Source organism: Terrapene carolina, unplaced genomic scaffold (genome assembly GCF_002925995.2).
Source record: "Terrapene carolina triunguis isolate 2854851 unplaced genomic scaffold, T_m_triunguis-2.0 Scaffold232, whole genome shotgun sequence".
NCBI lineage: Eukaryota > Metazoa > Chordata > Testudines > Emydidae > Terrapene > Terrapene triunguis.
The window spans coordinates 10,670,808-10,683,265 of NW_020664583.1; the positions used below are offsets into that span (position 1 = coordinate 10,670,808).

Here is a 12,458-nt window from a genome sequence, read left to right on the forward strand (position 1 = left end):
AAATCCTCCAGTGTCGTGGATTCCCAACCTGGTTAGTTGTTGGTCTCGCCTGGTTACATCTTGGGAAAGGGGGTGGAGCACCAGTGCTCTTCTGGTAACTGGGTGATAACAAACAGTGCCTCCCAATCCCCTGGCCATTTAACCTCTTAATTCCCAAGAGGCATTCAGGTTGCACAGTTTGCATGTGGTTACAAAAACTGAATGGTTACCAGGGTGTGGGGTTAATTTGTTGAGTGCTTCTGAGCTGGCTTTAGCTGCTGTTTCACTTATTCATCAGCTGTATGGAAAGCAGAGGAATTGGAAGAGGAGGGTGGCTGATGTTGCTGGAAAGTAGCTTTGAGGCAGACCGCTGTCTCCTAAGATTGGCTTAACTCTCCTCTTTCTCCTCTCTAGTTTGTGAGGGGAGTTTGCGGCACCAGGGGCCATGGCGGACTGGGTTCTCCTTGGACTGATTGGGGCATTGCTTGTGCTCCTGCTGCTGACTCTCTTTGGCTTTGCCATCTATTCGGGGCTCATCTCGGAGGTGGTTGTGAGTGCTGGCTCGCCCCCCATCCGCAACATCACCCTGGCGTACAAGTTCAAAGTGGGGCCCTACGGCGAGTGTGGCAAGCTGTTCACGGAGAGCTGCAGCATCTCTCCGAAGCTATGCTCCATCGGCGTCTACTATGACAACCCTCACACGGTAAGAACCAGATGGGAGCTCTTTGGAGCTGGCCAGGCCTGGAAGCCATGCTGCTAATACTCCTCCAGGATGGGTGACACAGCTGTGGGAACTGGGCGGAGCTCTGAAATATGGGCCTCAAGTCTGTATATGGCAGAGAGACCCCAATCTGGGGGGATCTCTGGCTAGTTGTAGGCATCCCAATAGGTGAGTTAGCTAATCCTCTGGGCTAGGTCTCATGGAGTTTCAATGGAGGCACTGTAGGGACAGGAGTCTGAGGAGGACCAATTGGAAGTGTTGAGGAGTTCGGTTTCAATGAGAGCAGGAATAAGCATAATCTCCATATGACCCCTGCTGGGTGGAACACCCCTGTACTTCTCTATGGAGTGGGGCTGGTGTCCTAAACCATGAGAGTAAAGCACTGGATACCAGATCCCCCTGTAGATGGAAGGGCAGCCTCCCCTTCTGGGCTGCTGTTTGATGTTCTCTATGGTTAAAAGCAAATTGTCTCTTCCTCCCACTACATGCTTGCCTATGCCTGGTTTCTGAGCCTTCTCTAACCTACCCCACCTCTGGCCTGTGAGATGAGGTTTGAAAACATGTCCTCAGAAGTGCTTGAGACTTTCAGTTTGCACTTTTCTGCTGGTGCTTGCTAATTGCAAGATCAGCTAGTGAGTTCTGATGAGATCCTAAGCCTATTACGGGCTTCCCTGTAGAGTAAAATGGTTCTCTCTGGCTCAAACTCTTCAGGAGGTGGGGAGAAGATCACTGTCTAATGGATGCTAGGCAGCAGGTTAGTACCTTCGATTCCGAGATTGACCTAGTCCAGATGGCCAGTAAACCAACCTGAGTCTTAATTCCCAGGGGGATAAGTAGGATGATTGACTGACTTGTTAAATGGCATCTGCCCGTGATATAGACACAGTCTCACAAGTGATTCAGCAACACCCAATGTGACCTGACAGGAATGCTGAGCGAGACCTGCCAGCAGCTCTGAGTGTGTGTGCTGGGGAGTTGGGGCTCTTGGATTTAGGGCTTAGACTGATAGCTCTTGCTTGGCTTTTCTGGTCCCTGCTGAACTTGGACGACTGGTCTTGTGGTGCAGGAAGCTGCCTTGAATGTACGAGGACTACCCCTGTTTTATTGTTGGCTGGTGGTGCCTTTAGACTGGTGTAATGTGTTGCTCAGCCTGACTGTCAACGTTCCTCTCCTGTTAAGGGGACGCCATCCACTTACGCCTCGAACTTCTGTTTGCAAACGTTCTACCATCCAGCGTTACCAGGGTCCCCTGTGGCCACTGCTGCAGTGAGGCTCCATCACCGTTCCCCGTTGTTTCCAGAGCACCCAGGCTTGGGCACAGAGGGGAGCAGGAGGGAAGGGAGGTCTGCAGCCTGTGGGACACTGGAGCAGGAGGGAAGCTGAGTAGAGCCCAGGTAGGGGATGCGGGAGGCTGGAGATCTGTCTGCTTTACTCTGAAGAGGCTGGATTCAGGTGGCCTAGGTCTCTCCTGCCTGTGGGCCTAGCTGATTGTAATGGGTTAGTTGGAGAGGCCAAGCTCTGAGGCTTCTCCCCATCCTGCTCGGGTGTGGGCCTCTTGTGTGCTTCACTGAGAGACTTCTGCCACTGCCGTCCAGCTGGGAAAATGTCAGGCCCAATCCCCTCTGGCTTTTCCCAGCTCACAAATCAGCAGAGACTTGGCTGGGAGCCCGGGCGGCGCCACCCCCAAGCCCTTTCTTTTTCCAGAGTTCTAAAGAGCAGCTGGAAGGGCTGCTGGAAGCAGACCCATCACCTCCTCCCTCCCTGTTTGCCAGCAGGCCTCTGGCTGTTGGGGAAACGTGAGAAGCTGGCAGAACAATGAGTGCTCCTGTGGACTCTTAATCCCCACTTATTCCTTATGAACAAAGGGGAGTCTGGTCATGGTCTTAGAACAGCAGGACTAGAATGCAGCATGGGCACCAAGCCTTAGCTGAAGAAGACCTGCTGATCTTCCTGTTGGAGCACATCAAAGCAGCTCCAACCGTAGGGGGTGCTGTGGGATAAAGAGAGCTTTGTACATTTTCCTTGGTGGCTGTTTTCATTCAAGTAGCCCTGCTTCTGCGCAAAGACCGAATTGCCAAGTGCTGGTTCTAAGACACTCTCTGTCTGTTGCTCCTCACCGTGGTATCGTTCCTCTGGGATGGGTTCCCCGGCCCATGCGGGAATAAGTGCGGTTGCTCCTACATGTGTCTAAGCTGATCTTTCGGGTCTGTCCAGGAAGGACAGGCTGTGAGACCTTTGGAGATCCTTGGAGGGAAGGTGCTGTAGAAGCAAAGGAGAGGGCCAGAATTGGCCTTAGTGCTGAACTTCAATTGCAGGGAGCTGGGGGCAGTTACAGACCTCCTGTCCCTTATTCTGCTGGGTGCCGAAACCCTCCTCTCTGGACTATTATCATTATTATTATTTGTATTACGCTAGCCACTAGGATCCCTAGGCATGGACCAGGACCCCATTGTGCCAGGCACTGTACAAACACAGGACAACAAGACGGTCCCTGCCCCAAAGGGCTGAGAATCTGAGTAGAAGGCAAGAGACAACAGGTGGGTACAGACAAGGGGGGAATATATGGAAACAGTGAGCCAGCGTTGGTCTGAGAGATAGACTGTGGTCTCAGCAGCCCAGCCAAGGTCCAGTTTTACATGGGCAAAGGAGAGCGTTCAGGAGGGATTTGAAGGAGAACAAAGAAGGGGCTTTATGGATGTTTATGGCGTGTGCCCCCCGAGGTTGTGGGGCAGCCTGGGAGAAAGCAGGAGCATGGGTGATGGAGCCTGACGCTATGGCCCATTGGAGGTGAGCATCAGCAGCTTGCTAAGGAATGGGCGTGCCGCTGGGTATAGTCTGGTCTCTCTCTGTGTTAGTGCACAGGGTGGGTGTGCAGGCAGTGTCCTCGGACGACAGCCCTGATCTGAAAGGGGAGGTCCTGAGATGGTTCTGCTTGCCTTTGTCTGTTTCTTAGCCCACCGAGCTCCAAGTGCCATTCCATTGTGCATCCTCAGCACCATTGCCAGCTGAGTCCCGAAGCTGCCACCATATAGAAAACTCTGCACTATGTTCTGCATGCTCCTGCCAGCATTGCTTGGGTTTGTTCCCCTCTTATCCCTCTTTTTGTAGCAATACTTGCGTAAAAGAAGGTTTGTTATTTACTGAGGGGTTGGGCTCAATCCTGGAAACCCCCATGTTGAAGTCAAAGGGGAGTTGGGTCCTGTCACAGGGTGACTGGCCCTTTAAGGGGAGATGGGCTCTGCTCCACAGGGGACACCCTTTAATCATCTCCCTAGGTGGAGGGAATGAGCAGAGACAAGTCATGTGACTAAAATCCACCTTCAGGTTGGAGATGAGAGAAGGCTGTAGAGCGGAAGGGAGGAGCAGGGAGATTCCAGGCAGGAAACCCTGGGAGGTGCTGCCTGATGTAGAGCAGGGAGCGACTCAGAGGAACAAGAGGGTTTCGTGGGCTGCTCTACAGCAAGAGATGTGCCTTAGCTCCCAGGCGATAGCCTGAACGGAGCTGGAGCCAGTGAGGAAGGCTGGAGTGGGGAGAACAAGCCTGCCAGAGGAACACTTCAGCAGGCCCAGGGCTCAGCAGCTGCTGAGGGTTGGGAGCCAGCTAGGAAGGTTAGGGGAATTCTTGGGTTTCCTTGTGACCTTTGTTAATAAACCTTGGCCCCAAAAAGGGGTGTGACTCAACATATGAAAGCCTGTGCCAAAGGTATTGGGAAGCCCAAGGCGGGGTGGGAACTGAGGCAGCTGCTAGCCCAAAGCCAGCTCAGGTAGGTGGTGCTGTGGCAGACCTGATCAGCTGTAGGAGTTTCCACCTAAATGCTTGGTTCTCATGCAGTAGCAGGGTGCTGGGTTTGGGTTCCTGGCTCTGCAAGGAGCTGGGCGTTCCCCTCCCCCACTGTGCACCTGGCTGACACTAAAATAAAAGCCTAGCTGAGATTGGATTCCACTGGAAAACCTCTTTGGGAAACAGCAATGGAAGGTTTAGTCCTAAAAAGGAAGGAGGCCTGGTGGTTAGAGAGCCAGTCTGGGAGACCTGCTCCGTTCCTGGCTCTACCAGACTCCCTGGGTGACCTTGGGCAAGTCACAGCTGCTTTGTGCCTCAGTTTCCCATCTGTACATTGGGGGTTGTGAGGACAAAGACATTGGGATCAGGAGGCACTGCGATGGCTGCTGTGGTGCTGGGGGCCATATGAGTACCTGATACAGAACCAGCTCTGCATCTCTCAGTCCTGCTCCATCGAGCTGCGCTAGAACTGGGAAGCAGCAAGGTTCCCTCTGCCAACAGCCCAAGGGCAAGCTGGAGCCAGCATGGCTGAGCAAACAGCCCAGATGTGCGTCTCAGTGCCACCCCCGCACCAGGTACATTTGGAACGTCATCACTTCACGGAGGGCATGCCTGGTATGGGGGGCAGCAGCGGAGGTGTGTCCAGCCCCACGTACCTGGTACGTTGAGCAATGCTTAGTGATCAAACAGTCTGGTGGGGAAAAGGCTGCCGATATCAGCTGATAAAACAGAGTGCGTTTCACTGGATCCCTTCCTGGAGGTTGAGAGCGCATGTCAGGGGCCGTGCTCTTAGCTGGCACCTGTGTTTGTGCCCTGCGGGGCACATCTGCCCCACCCCCTTCCTGGCGCCAAGGCTCCCCAGGGCCCGTGGAGCCAATGTGGTGCTGATGTGCGGGAATGAGCCAGTGCAAGGGGCCGAACACCTCTTGCGGGTCATGTGGCACAGCTCTGGGGGGCAGGCTGAAAGTGGGGAAGTGGATCAGGGCCAGTGGATCCAGCCATTCTGCCTTGCAGGGAGGGCTGAGGAACAGCCTTGGGGCACCCATGACACCTTCCTACCCAGTTCCCATCCCAAGTGCCCATTTCAGCCGGGGGAAATGTTGCCCTGTTGTGTGCAGATCAGGTCCTTGTCCCCTGGACGTGCCCAGTTGCTGACTGCTGAGGCAGGCTTTGCAGTGCAGGATGAGAGAGGCCTTGCCTGAAAACGTGCTCCAGGGACACCACCCATCTCTGATGTGTCTGTAGTTCCGGACCATCAGGCCCCCAATGCACCAGCTGTCCCCCTCGGGGGTGCTGCCTCTCGCCAGGGCCCCGGGGAGCATCCAGAAATATTATTTTCCAAATCGGGACTGCAGAAAAGAAGGGATCTTTCCCCACCCTGCTGCCCCCTTCCTATGTTCCCACTCATCCCTTCTCCCTGCCTCTGGGGTGATTCAGAGCCTCCTCCCCAGAAGGGACCGTCTCTGCTCGGTAGGAGAATCTGCTCCTGTTCAGGGCTGGCGCAGTGTTCCTGATGGTGGCCAGTGGCCAGAAATAGACGTCTTTGTCATGAGACAGTGGAAATAGCTGTCTGCCTGTCTGCCTGGGGCTCTGTGGGCAGACGATGCACTTCCTCTGGGTGGCTGGGGGCAGGGAGGACAGTGGGACCTACCATGCTGTACGTGGCACTCTCTGTTCTAAGCTGTTTAGATCCCCGACCCCCGGGAGGCAATCCTGTTGGATGCGGGCTTGTTAAGCACCAGGTGTTGGTCCCAGCCATTGGCAGCAACAAAGGGTCAGTTATCTCATGCACACAGGGCTTAGGAGGTGTCAGGACAGTCCATAAATGAGGAGGTGTCTACACCCAGAAAGAGGCCAGGGTGTTGCTTGGGGTGTCCCAAAAGGTGTAACTAGGAGGAATGGGAGGATATTAACTAAAGAGTGAACAGTAGGAAAAACGTCCTGCTAGGGTGGGGGATCTCTTAGGATGTGGAATTGTCTCCCCAAGGGAGAGGGGAGAAGCCCTGTTGCTTGATTTTTTTCAGAGTGGTCTGGATAAAGCTCCAGTGAATGTCTATCAGAGACCTATCCTTCCCCGGCTCCTGACTGGTGGACGAGATGATTCTCTGAGCACCGCCCGAGTGTGTAGGACAGACGCAGACACTGCAGTGATGGCCCCAATCTCCAAAGCCTGATTTTCATGCACTCACACAAAACTTGCCTTCTACACATCTGCGACTTGTTTTCTTGGTTCAGTGACTTGAATTTTGTGCAGACATGCAGGATTTTAGAAGGGGAGGGAATGGCCATTCTGGATCTGTGTTAATATTGGTTTGTTATTTAGGCTTGGAAGGAACATGGAGACATAGGCATTCCAGGCTGGATCAGACTCAGGGTCCTTCTAGCCTGCTGTCCTGTTTCTGACAGGAGCCAGCACCAGGTGTCGCAGAGGAAGGTGTAAGAACCCTGCAGTAGCAGATGGGGATAATGTGCCCTCACATTAGTCTCATCCTAGTCTCTAAGGCCTGGTCTACAGTACAGAGTTAGGTTGATATAAGGCAGCTTACGTCGCCCTAGTTGTCAGTATGCGCGCTACAGCCTTGCTCCCGCTTATTTAAGTGCCCTACTACACCAGCATAATAACTCCACCTCCATAGGGCCTATGTCAGTATAGTTAGGGTGACGCAGTGTAGACACTGCATTGCTTACATGGACTGTTGACTGTCATTCTTGTCAATTTCACTGGTCCATGGTGGAGCCGTGAAATTGACAAGAAAGCCGGGCTGTCATTGGGGTGGGTGAGGGGCTCCAGCTAAAGCCTGGCTGCTCCCGGGCTTCCTGCTCCCAGCTGGCCTGCAGCTGCCCTGCTCAGAGCCTGGCTGCCCCCTGGGTCCCACTCCAAGCCCAGCTGCTGCCCAGGCTCCCAACTCTGAGCCGGGCTCCCTCTGCTCTGCACTCAGCTCCCTGCCAGGAGCCCAGCTGCCTCTGGGCTCTCAGCCTCCCACACTGCCCCTCTTAAGTCAGTGTAAGTGCTCCTGGTAAGGACACGCACCATTGCAGAAGCAGGATAGCGTGGACATTAGCCACTGCAGTAATTACCTAACATAGGTCGACTTCCGTTTCTAGTGTAGACATGCCCTAATAAAGATTGGCTTAGCCCCTGACGCCCGAGGTTTAATATCCCTTCCCAAATTTTAATGTTTAATAACAACAACTCCGTCTCTTCTTGTTACCCATAATCATGTCCAATTCCTTTTTGAATCTTGGTAAGTTCTTGGCCTCACCGACTTCCTACGCCAATTTCTTATTGCATGCCTGAATTAGTTTGTTACCTGTTTGATTGACTGGCTGGGTGAGTTGAAGCATTAACTATATAGGAGTACTTCATGTTGCTGGGCAGTGATTTCTGTCATTCTAGGATTGTTTAAATATGAGGCACCTGTAGATTTGTGTATGTGCGCACTTTTATTGTTTTTGACACCTGAAGAAGTAAAAAATAAATATTTGATCACACCGCTGCTTACAGGATCTGATAGTTGCACTGTTGTGCCTGTCATGACCCTCAGGTCTTGAGCCTGGGATCATGGGGAGTGGCTCCACTCAACCTTCCACCTGTTAGCCTGGGACTCATGAAGCCCAGCCCCAGTTTGAGGCTCCACCCCTGAGGTCCTGTTGGCAGAGTCCGGGAGCAGCTGATTGGCTTGCTGGCCCTATGTAAGGCAGCAGCAGGATTGGAACAGGAAGCTGTTTGAACAACTGGGCTCCATCCTGCTCTGGACTGTTGTGCCTTGTGTTTCTGGCTCCAGCTCTGGCTTGATTTCCTGGCATCCTGACCTGGCGTGACTCCTGGCATCTGGCTTGTGATTCTGATCTCCAGTTTGTCTCCTACCTGGGATCCCTGGGATCCTGACTCTGTCTCATGATGGTGGACTGCAACTCTGACCACTAGGTCTGGACGCCCATGACCCCGCTGTGACAGCCTCATGAAAGGTTGAATTATTTGCTACGGACATTAACTAACCACCAAACGCTCTTTGAAACGCACACACTTTTAGTAGCTCCTACATGATATTTTCAGAATAATGGAGAAAGAATTTAACAGAAAAAAAATCAATATTTGACACCAATTAAAATCAAATACTTTCAATCCCAGTTGTAGAGCCAAGGTGGAAGAGGGAATATCTTTTATTGGACCAACTTCTGTTTGTGAGAGATTCAAGCTTTCATGCTCACACAGATCTCTTCTTCAGGTCACCCACTATTCTCCTGGGACCTACAATGCTAATCCCAAATATAAGTCCCTATCTCCACCTGCTGGAGAAGGGTCTGAATTGCAGTTCCAAAGCCACAGGGCAATCTTGATGCATGTATTATTCAAAGTAAACAGAAGATTGCCTGCTAAATTCACTTAAAATTTAAAAAAAAAAAAACAGTGAGCTGCCAAGGCTGTGCTTCTAGCAGTTCGCTTTTTGTTTAATAAAATCCTCTCTACTTACAGCTTAATTTACTTCACTCAGTATTTATCTTTGTTTTATCTGCCTCAAAACAGGAATTGTGAGCACTTAAATAAAGGGATTGAAAGGATGTTTCATTTTCCTGGAGCTTGGCTTCTGCTGAAATGCTTTTTAGTCACTTCTTAAAGCAACAGTCTCAGAATCGTGACACAGATTCCTGCAGCGACAGCATGTGAGGAGACGTCTCTTCCATCTTTCAGACTCGTCAGCACTTTAATAATAATTGAGCCTATGTCCTCAGGAATCATTCCAGGATTGGACCCTGCAGACTATTCTCCACAGCTTTGTCTAGTTCTAAATGATTCAAGCAGTGGGGCTTCTGCACCGCCCCTTGGGAGACTGTTCCACAGTTGTATAGATCTCACTGTTAGCAAGCTTTCCCTGTTATTTTGGCCTAAATTGTCCTTTGCTCAATTTCAGCTGCGATTCCTAGTTATACTTTAAGGGACTGAATAATTCCTCTCCTTCCAGGGCTTTACATCCTTCTAGAAACAATAGTCACATCTGCCTGGATGAAGTGTTCTCTGTATGTTTTCCCAGCCTCGTCAAGACTGCATGGGCTGGTGTAGTGTAGATCCCTGGCATTCTGCAGTTGGAGATCAACCTTTGAAAAAGCAGCTTTGGATGTGAAGTGGGGAGTCGAGTTCCATCCCCTAATGCTGGAATGTGTAACTCTGCAGGGAATCCAGAATGCTCAGCTGTGTGTCGTAGGTCCTGTACTGCTGACGGAGTCTCATGTGGTTCAAGTGGCAGGTAATTTGGAGAAAGTAGGGTCTGATGAGTTCTGTATCCTCTGTTGCCATAAAGTTCCAAATGGTTTGCAATGTAGTGACAGCTCTGAAATCCTAGGTGGCCAAGAGGTTATTGCAATCCACATGTGAATCTGTTTAGTAGTGTATCTTTTTATTACAGGAATCAGATAACAATACTGACCGGTTTTTCACTGATCCTTCTTTTCCAAAATTGGGCTCCATTCTCTGCTTAGCTCCAAAAATATGGTCTGAAGAAAATGTGGTGGTCTTTCCATAGCAGAGCTCCGCACGCAGGTCCCTTGTGTGGCACAGGGTGGCAGCAATGTGCTGTTTGAACCAGATCTCTGCTCCGTGGCAGGGTAGCTAGCATTGCTTGAGAGAGTCCCTTTGTACATTTACAGCTGCCTTTAAAAAAAAAAAAAAAAAATTCTTATGCTGCGGCATCAAAGTGCATCTCTAGGAGTGTGTGGGAGTGAGGGGAAGGAAGGGCAAGGAATCCTGCGAGGTACAGATATGCTATGGGAGAACAGCACAGGCAGTTGAGAGAGAGAGAGAGAGAGAGAGCACAAAATTGGAGGCATGATTTCGAGCTGAATCAGGCTGAGATCGCTTTGGAAAGTCCAGGGGTCGGCTAAAGGAGAGAGGGGAACCCTCCTATCCGTGGACTGGACTTGGGCGGCTTCATGGTGGAGCCGCTTAGCTGGTTCCTCCTTGGAGCAGAACAGCTGTGGGGTGTTTCCAATAGAGTCCAGGACTGGAGGAGGCCAAGGGCTGCACTCTTGAGGCCCTGTTCGCCGCATTAATGGGGAAGCAGGCTCAGTGCTGCTGAGCCCTGAGCCTCTGCATCCCAGCTGTCCTCCCCACTGATAGCATCATGCAGGAGGTGAGCGCCCCAGGCCTGCCTCACTGCTCCTTCTCTTTTGACTTATGCCTCTTGCAAGGAGGAGCGTGTCCCACATTGTCCCCAAGGCAGGTGAAGCTGCCATAATTACCACCCGACCAGCTGGTCTCTGAGTTTCTGTATTGTAGAAAGAGGGATTGGAGATGGGCACTGTAACCCACTGGTGTAATTTGCACCTTCCCTCTGACTCACACCACCCCCACCATGGAATCACACACTGATTTGAGCAGATGCAGGCAAGATTTGTCACCTGAGGTGGCATGAGTTTGCGGGGCTCAGCTCTCAGTCCCTCATCAACTGTAGTTAAAGGAGAAACCCAGGACCAAGAGGGCACAGATGCTGTCTCTGCTTCCTAAGCATCGTGAATTCGGTGCTGCTGAAAGGGGCTGGGTTAGTCCTCTCTCTAGAGCAGGGAGAGCCAAGGGCGCAGCTGTGCAAAGCGTTGCTACGCAGCTCTGCCAACTTGCCCTGTGGGGCATGGTGGGATACCTTTCTCCAGGGTCGAGTCAGTCCTTGATACCTCTACTAAGCCTGGCAACAAGGGTCACTGAGTGATTGTGTGATGCAGATACAAGTGCACTGGGAACTAGCCTGAGATCCAACAACTCATTTCATGTAGGAGCCACAGACCAACATGTCTCAGGTTTGGTCCCTATTGGTCTGGATTTGATGGGGTGATCTAGAAGCGAAGGGCTCTCTCTCCCATTACCTTGAGCTGGCCTGTCTCCCCCGGAGTTCTCTGCTCTGTTGTCTCCCCAGAGGCGGCTGAGGAGCTGTTCTCCCAGGGGCTCTTGCAGTATCAGGGATTGTGCAGCTATGATGGCTGTGTACAGTGGAATGTTCCATGCCTGAGCTGCCCTGTCTGTCTGTATTGGAGGCTAAAATGCTGAGTGAGGGACAGGCAGAGATCTGAGGGTTTGGAAGCAGCTGGTTGTAGGTCTGCAGGTTGTCTGTGATGTCTGATCTCTGATGGCTGAATGTCAGGTAGTTGACCGATGGTTGCCTAAGGTAGTTGTATGATAACCCCAGCGGTATGCCTCTGTAGTGCGATTGACATGCCCCTGTCTCGGACATGGACAGAGAGAGCTGTCTGGTGTGTGTGAGAACTCTGGGCTCTTATCTCCCTGATTCATTGTCCCCTTCCCCATCCACGCGCACTGTCTGCCTCCCTCCCTTCCGCTGTGTAGGTCTTGTCTTTCCCCCTACCTTGTCTCTCTCTGAGGACCATTTCTCCCCTGCGCGCTAGAGCCATTTGTCAACACGGTGATTCAAACTGATGAGCTTCCCCAAAATGATTAAGTGGATTGTTTTTCGGGGGCCTCCTGGCTCGGTTCTCCAGGTGTAGGCAAGGGGACTTGGGGGAATTCGCCAATCCTTGAGAATTGCAGATTCTTAAGTAGGCAAACACAGTGCAGTCTCCTGCTGAAGACGATATTGTTGGAGTTGAGAACAGTGCATCTCCCTCACCACCATTGTGCCTCAACCCAGGTGCTCTCTATCCGGGAAGGAGAGGGGCCAGGGTCACGGGTTGTGGCCCTGATTGCGGTCAATGCCTCCCTTGTCTGAATGGGCTGCATTCTTGGAAGGAGGCTGCTGGGCTTGGGACTTGCTGTTTTTCTGGCCTCTGAGAACATCCCAGATGTGGCGATCTTCTCTTTAAGTTGATAGCCCCTTGTTCTGAGAGATGTCATGTTCTGGGATTGCGTGGAGGCAGTTGGGGTTTGTGGAAACAGTCTGGAAACCCTCTAGTGCAGTGGTTTTCAACCTTTTCTCATTTGTGGAACCCGAAAAAATTTCGAATGGAGGTGTGGACCCCTTTAGAAATCTTAGA

At 51.8% G+C, this 12,458-nt stretch overlaps 1 protein-coding gene across 2 annotated transcripts in view; it reads left to right on the forward strand.

The window, feature by feature from the left end:
• Nucleotides 1–12,458, forward strand: part of TEX264 (testis expressed 264, ER-phagy receptor) — a 130,464-nt gene that overhangs the window by 3,419 nt on the left and 114,587 nt on the right. For both annotated transcript variants that reach the window (XM_024205705.2, XM_024205706.2), the window contains exon 3: nt 394–682. In XM_024205705.2, coding sequence (XP_024061473.2) covers nt 425–682 — 258 coding nt within the window. In that variant the 5' untranslated portion in view covers nt 394–424. The remainder of the gene's footprint in view (nt 1–393; nt 683–12,458) is intronic.